The 7,470-nt window shown below is 42.7% G+C and overlaps 1 protein-coding gene across 1 annotated transcript in view; it reads right to left on the bottom strand.

Moving 5' to 3' along the window:
* Positions 1 to 365: 365 nt before the first annotated feature.
* Positions 366 to 7,470, bottom strand: part of LOC106011842 — a 32,914-nt gene continuing 25,809 nt past the window's right edge. The window contains exons 5-8 of the mRNA XM_013082881.1: positions 3,654 to 3,790; positions 2,966 to 3,116; positions 2,241 to 2,400; positions 366 to 659 (exon numbers count right to left, since the gene is read on the bottom strand). Of these exons, the coding sequence (XP_012938335.1) occupies positions 468 to 659; positions 2,241 to 2,400; positions 2,966 to 3,116; positions 3,654 to 3,790 (640 nt within the window). The 3' untranslated portion in view covers positions 366 to 467. The remainder of the gene's footprint in view (positions 660 to 2,240; positions 2,401 to 2,965; positions 3,117 to 3,653; positions 3,791 to 7,470) is intronic.

Below are 7,470 nucleotides of genomic sequence, written 5' to 3'. Positions count from 1 at the left end.
GATGATGATGATGATGATGATACTCTTGCTAGACTATTATCAATTTCTTTATAATTAGCCCCCTTGGCCTGGCTCGCTCTGAGTCACTTCCGTCTAGCCTGTAACCACACGTAACCTTAAGACCCTCTTTGTTAGGCACATTTCCCTGCTAGTATACAGCGCTCATTCATTTTTTCTCTCAGTTGCTTCTGAGGAAACCCAAGAGGCGAAACGTTGAGATGTGTCTATTAAACACATTTTTAAAATGTTATATTGTTATGTTATTTTGTCTGAAATTCAAACAATACTCTCCCTCCTACTCTGCTTTCCAAACACAGATGACGATAATGATGATTATGATGGTGATAATGATGATGATGATAATGATGATGATGATTATGATGATGATGATGATGATGGTGATGATGATGATGATGATGCTCTTGACATTGTTTTTGTTGTTCCCAGTTCGTAAGTCAACCTGACAATCACCAGAGGACGTTCAGGACGACAGAGACAATCACTACTGACATGGACATTGCCACAGCACATGCAGAGCTGTCATCATCGTCGTCGTCATCATCACGGTTACTGCCGTTGTCGTCGCTCGTTCCCGGGACTTTGCCTGGTCCGCCAGAGGGTACCGTGGGTCTGTTGGTCACGGGGGTGGGCGTGGTAACCTGTAAAGAACAGCGAAAAAAGGCTTGATTTCGACATTAACAATCACAAGGACAATGACAATGACAAGATCAATGACAAAGACAATAAAAATCGTTATTTATTTCGCAGGGAGGTAATTTTCCTTGGTCGTTTATGTTGGCGTGATATTATAAAGTTCATGTACACTCAAGCCTACATGCAACAAGAAAAGAAATAACACTTACCCTCCATAAATATTCTCTCTCTGTCTGTCTGTCAGTCTGCCTGTCTGTCTGTTTGTCTTTCTGTCTGTCTGTCCGTCTATCTGTCTATCTGTTTGTCTCTTTGTCTGTCTGCCTCTCTCTGTCTCTCTCACTCTCTCTCTTTCTCTCTCTCTCTCTCTTCCCCCATCCCCCCTCTCTCTCTCTCAGACCCACCCACACACACACACACACACACCCACCCACCCACACACACACACACAATCACACACACACACACACACACACACACACAATCACACACACACACGCGCGCGCGCGCGCACTATCTATTTCCTTCTCTATCTTTCGCTATTCTCTCTCTCTCTCTCTCTCTCTCTCTCTCTCTCTCTCTCTCTCTCTCTCTCTCTCTCTCTCTCTCTCTCTCTCTCTCTCTCTGTGTTTCATTAAAGTGTAGCAATGTCCGTTCTATAACTTCATTGCAGTTGATATGAATGAATTCATATATTTCTGTACTTGATTTATTTATTTTTTTGGAAATAAGTCATTTACCATGGTCAATAGTTGAAACAGGGTATGCAGACTATTATTTATCGTGTTCAGTTCTTTTATATGGGTGTGAGGGCCGTACTTTTGAAATCAATATCAAAAGAAAACTAGAGCAAGAGGTGTTTCAAAAGGAGAATGCTTTAAAAAATGGACAAAAAAAGAAGACAAACCAAGAAGCGCTGGAAATTGCAAAAAGCAACTATCGAGACTATAAGAAAGTAGTAGATGGCATTCATGGGGCATGTATAGAGAAAAAGAGGGCTGGAACAACTAAGTTTGACAAGAAAAATCGAAGTGAAAACAGGTTGCCAAAGACTCCAACGTACAAGACTATTATATAGCCGGAACACAATGCACAACTCATACATGGGGGCCACGAATGAAAGAGAGGGATGGGGAACCATAATAATTACCAATGACACTTTATGATGATAATTTGATCAGGTCGGGACATGTCAAAAGATCACGTGGACTGGCAAATACTGTCCTGCAAGACACGTCACAAGGAGGTAGAGGCAGAGGAAGGCAGAGGAAAGCAGAAGAAAAGATGGGTGGATAATATCTCAGAGCGGACACGTCTGAAACATGTATGGGGCTATGACAGAAGTGGAATGAAATTAGTGGAAAGTCATCCGTGGCGCTCAAACCGTCGACCAGATTTCTCTCTCTCTCTCTCTCTCTCTCTCTCTCTCTCTCTCTCTCTCTGTCTTTCTCTTCTCTCACTTCTCTCTCTCCGTCTGTCTCTCTTCTTTCTCTTCTCTCTCCATACACTATCTATCTATCTATCTATCTATCTATCTATCTATCTATCTATCTATCTATCTATCTATTTATCTATCTATCTATTCTCACCTTCTTGCAAAGACCGTTATAAACCTGTTTAAAGGCCGGTGCGTCCTTGCAGGGCCTGGGTAAGATGGCGCACTCCACAGAGGTCCTTAGTTCGGAGATGTCAGGGTCACAAGACTGGGCAAAGGCCTGCAGCTCACAGTCTACTTGGGTCAGTTTTGACCTTTCACATAGGAGGGGGGGGGGAGATGGAAGATTTTTAAAAAGATAGTTTGAGTACTTGGAAACAGAGAGGCAGATGGACACTTATCAGATATCTGACGCCCCCTACTGCACAATTTAGATCATTCACGAGAAAACTTGTTTTCACCCTGACGGGGCTGCCTTGGATGAGTGGTATAGATAGATAGATAGATAGATAGATAGATAGATAGATAGATAGATAGATAGATGGCTTGGTAGGTAGGTAGGTAGGTAGGTAGGTAGGTAGGTAGGTAGGTGGGTAGGTGGGTAGGTGGGTGGGTGGGTAGGTGGGTAGGTGGGTGGTTGGGTAGGTTGATCGATTTTAAGCCCACCAGTGATCCAGGTCGGCTGTGAAAAACCAAATAACATAGTAACAGTACAAAAATAAAATGCTCTGAGTTAAATACAGTCTTAGTATCTCTCTCTCTCTCTCTCTCTCTCTCTCTCTCTCTTTCTTTCTTTTTTTTCTCTCTCTCTCTCTCTCTTCCTCTCTTCCATAACTCTCACAGGGTTGAAGAGGTTGTAGCAAATTGTGACAAACTCACTCGCAGAGTTTGTCCATGTATTTGGAGGGTGGCACAGCTCCTGTCTGGTAGCGGCCCACTAGTACCTCCCTCATGTTGGTCTCCGTGGACTGCCGGCACTGAGTCACACTCGACGTTGGGGTCGTGAAGCAATTCAGGCCTTCAAAAAACTCTACAAGGGGAAGCAACCGAGAAAGTAAGAAGAGAGGTAATAATATTTGAGAGGTATTGTGCATGTGAGCGTTTATGTATGTGTGCGAGTGCTGTCTGTGGTGTGGTGTGTGTGTGAGTGTATGTGTGTGTGTGTGTGTGTGTGTGTGTGTGTGTGTGTGTGTGTGTGTGTGTGTGTGTGTGTGTTTGTGTGTGTGCGTGTTTGTATCTTTTTTCTGATTTTAAAACCTTTGTCTAACAGACAATCAAATGGTGTTGTAAACGTGAAGATGGCACAACTATATTTTATTGTTTTCTTTGTCAGAGGAAATGGTGACAAATAACTTTTTGTAAATGCTTTCTCTGGACATTGTGGAAGGGGCAAAATGCAACTTAACGATATAATGACTGAAAAGCTGCCCTCTCCCGTTGCACCATCAAACTTGTCCGTTTAGTTCTTTTCTTCCCCCCCCCCCACCCCCCTCACCCCGAAAAAAAAACCACACACACACTGCAAGAACCCCAAAAGCCTGCAAATAGTGCACGGGTAATGACCTACTTGCTTTATCCTTGCACAACAGTCCAGTCGCCGCTTCCATCGCCTCTAGGTCCACCCCTATAGTGTACAGTCTCTCTAACAGGCCAGGACACGTGGCTGTCAGGGGACTCAGGCAGGAGAACAGTTTTTGCCGGTTGCTGGATGGAAAATCAAATAATAAATCAATCAATCAGTCAGTCAGTCAGTCAATCAATAAATCAATTAGTCAATCAATCAGTCTGTCAGTCAATTAAATCAGTCAATAAAAAAAACGAAAGGAGATACAATGAAGGTTGGTTGATTTGATTGAGTGAAAGCGTGAAAAAATGAAGGAAGGAAGGAAAGAAGGAAGGAAGGAAGGAAGGAAGGAAGGAAGGAAGGAAGGAAGGAAGGAAGGAAGGGAGGGAGGGAGGGAGGGAGGAAGGAAAAGGAAGGAAGGAATGAGAAGAATAAAAAGAATTAATGAAACGGGTGGACATAGCTGTAAGGAATGGTGATAAGTTGGCGAAAAAGAGAAAGATACTAGAGCACAAGACATGACATTGGCCAAGTGAGTAGCGAGCTCAGACTCAATAATAATGCCAAGCAAGTGTCGGTGACACGGGGTTTATATGGGTGGTCACTGGGGTGTGACCTTGAGCAAGACACGGCTCCCCAAGCCTATATCAGCCTGAATAAATGAAATGTTCATGAAAGACCAATTGAAATAGTTACAATGTTTTGAAATTTGATAGTCACTTTATCAAACAATAAAAAACCCACTTGCTTTTTGAATTTTTGTTTACAATAACTCTATCACTACATATACTAAATGATCAACTATATAAATCAAAGAAGATTAAACTTTAAAACAATATGTAATTGATAAATATGATATTAGTAAATATACGAGTATAACACTCTTGGATAATTACTTTTTTGGAAATAATAAAAGTTACTTCCCTTGTTATTCTGATATTCTTACCTCCCCTTATAAAATCCAGAATATCGGAAATCTGTCTGTCTGTCTGTCTGTCTGTCTGTCTGTCTGTCTGTCTGTCTGTCTATCTGTCTGTCTGTCTGTCTGTCTGTCTCTCTCTCTCTCTCTCTCTCTCTCTCTCTCTCTCTCTTTCTTTCTCTCTCTCTCTCTCTCTCTCTCTCTCTCTCTCTCTCTCTCTCTCTCTCTCCCTGCTTGTCAGTCTTTGTCTCTCCCTCTATCGTTTGTACTAATAATGACAGATTTGAACATCGTAGGGAGAAGAAAAATAATTCTCTCTTAACATTAGTCTTGTATATAATAATATGGTATTATGGTTTACTTCACACTACACTAATAGAGTTTTATATCTAATTTGGATCAACATCCATTTTGTGGCATCCTTCAGAAACTTCCTCAGAGTTTCTCCAGAGTTTTTCCAAGAACTACAGGAGAAAATTAGCACCACCATCCACAATGCAAACACCTTCTGGGGGCAGTCACAGGAACCACCGGAGATGCAGATCTTGGGGTAGAAGACATTCTGGGCTCTTCTTCAGAAGCAACAAGAGTAGGACTGGGTGCAGCAGCAGCAGAAATATCGAGAAAGCTCATGAAGGCAGGCTGGACAGCACAGGGCTTGACACACATGAAGAAGGATTTGGTGTGTGCAGACTGGTATCTGTAGACTTCTTCGGAGGCAGAGTAACGTTTGTAGATGGTCGATTTGTAGATAATGGCAAGGACAGTGTGCTGTGCGTTTACATGGTAGGGGCGCGAAGCTCGTCGTGTCAACTTTTGCACGCTGTGCTGAGTAACTCAGACTCCCCGTGCAAGATTTTTACACAGCGAGCAATAATAACCCGCAGAGAGTTAAATTTAACACGGCTACCATTCAGATCTCGTCGGCGTGTCACTGTCACTCGGCCACGTACGCAACTTTGCACGCCGAGCTATTTTTGACACTCCCCGAGTCCTCCCCAAGTTTTCCCCGAGCGAGTTATTGACTCGGCGACTCATTTTTCGCTTCGCGAAAAATTTCAGCATGTTTGAAAATTTTGGCAAGCTTCCCGTGAAATAATTTCACAGGGCGAACATGAAATATCACTTTGAGGGGGGGGGGGCGATTGCTCGGCGAAATGTATCCAGAGTAGCCCCGACCTGCTGGACTTCATTACTCCTGTATGTGATAACGCTGCATTAATCATAGACGATGCTACCCCGGGAGTTGGATAGTCCTGTCCCACCGATTTTGTAGCAATTCACAACTGCTCAGGTCTCAATGCGACAAGGATTTCCTGTCCAATAATGCGGTACATTACACTTAAGTTCAAATGTTTCAAACTCCAGACGGGTCAGTCCAGGGACGAACTGTCGTAGTGAGGTAGGGGCCTTAGCGTCACTATAATTGTGACAGTGCGCAGGCCCATTGATGCGTGTGATAAGTGTAGGCAAATAGCATACTGACCTTGCCTGTCTCTGGTCTGCTATTGATACACGTGCGTTCTCCTGTGTTTTTTGTTCTGTTTCGTTACTCTTAAACGTGTAAGAAGGAAGTAAAAGATGCCGGCATCTATGGTGTCGCCGGTTGAGCGCTTCCCCATTGCACACAGCAGATCCGATTTCGAGTTCAATGTATCTTGGTCTTTCTGCCAGGCCGTTGTATCCCTCTCTACCTGGGTTGCTGAAAGGCAGTGTTGAATCTCACCGCCAAAAGTATCTAGATTGTGTCAACGGAGGCGTAAAAAAAAGGAAAGTAAGGATTACAAGACTTCTTTGCTTTCGTAATTTGGCCGAATATACTGACCCTTATGATTTCGAGCTAGAAAACTTTGCCAACCATGCGTTCTCTAACTACATTTTTGAGACAGGAAGATATCCTGCATCTCTCCAGGCATGCCTTCGGAAGGATTAATAATATGCAAAAAGCTTCCATCGTCATTTCTCTCAGCATTCGACTCGGTACACGCAAACTTGTATGAATTTACAGACACATTTGATGAGGAGCAGCAGCTCCGGAAAAGTAGAAGGATAAGAAAGTAACTCAACGAAAATACAACTAAAACACTAAGAATATCGCTCGTACTTTCAAGGTTAGTTTTACGTAATTCTTTAATATATTCTTTTGCATCGACTCCAAATTGTCCAAAACCATGCTGCCCAGGTTAAAAAGAGAGAAAGAAGTAGAAACCAGCGACCCTAATACTGAAAGATTTACTTTGGTTACCTATGTACAAAGACATCCTTTAGAAGCTCTGTCTCTTGTGTTTTAAATCTCCTAACGGGCTTGTACCATACTACATCAAGTTGCATATCTATAGGTAGTCTATACACCTACAAGATTATTAAAATCATCCCCCCCCCCAAAAAAAAACAACAACCCAGGGTAGTGCTACTGACTGAAGGTGTATTTAGGCCATTTCCAAAGAGGGGGGGGGGGACATTAACATGTTCTTATTCACTGTGGAATTGTTAATGGGCTGATTTATCAATGTTTGCTCATACTGTACCGGAACAACAAAGTTGGAACTGCTGCTTTTTCTTTCTTCATCCTTACTATCGTCGTTTTTTCTCTACTTCTTTTGTATGTTTGTCAGTCCCTAGTGAACTCCTTTTTCCGCACTGCTTTGATAGTCAAAGGAGACTTCATGATGTTGTTGAGAGGTGAGCAGATTCCCCGTTTGGACTTCTCTTTTGACATCCACCCCCTTGGCGCTCATATGACCGTATGCAGTTATTGCGAGCGCCGTAAAACCTTACTAAACCTAAACTAAACTAAAATCAGCTATAGAGAAAACAATTTTGATTTAACCAACTAGCCGATGTTAAGTATGAGGCCAGCGCTCTTTCTTTCATATCGGGCTTTAAGTCTTGAACAAGTTA

Source organism: Aplysia californica, unplaced genomic scaffold (genome assembly GCF_000002075.1).
Source record: "Aplysia californica isolate F4 #8 unplaced genomic scaffold, AplCal3.0 scaffold00198, whole genome shotgun sequence".
Classification (NCBI taxonomy): Eukaryota; Metazoa; Mollusca; class Gastropoda; order Aplysiida; family Aplysiidae; genus Aplysia; species Aplysia californica.
The sequence above is the reverse complement of the archived record's forward strand: the minus strand, read 5'-3'. Positions and strand labels throughout refer to the sequence as shown.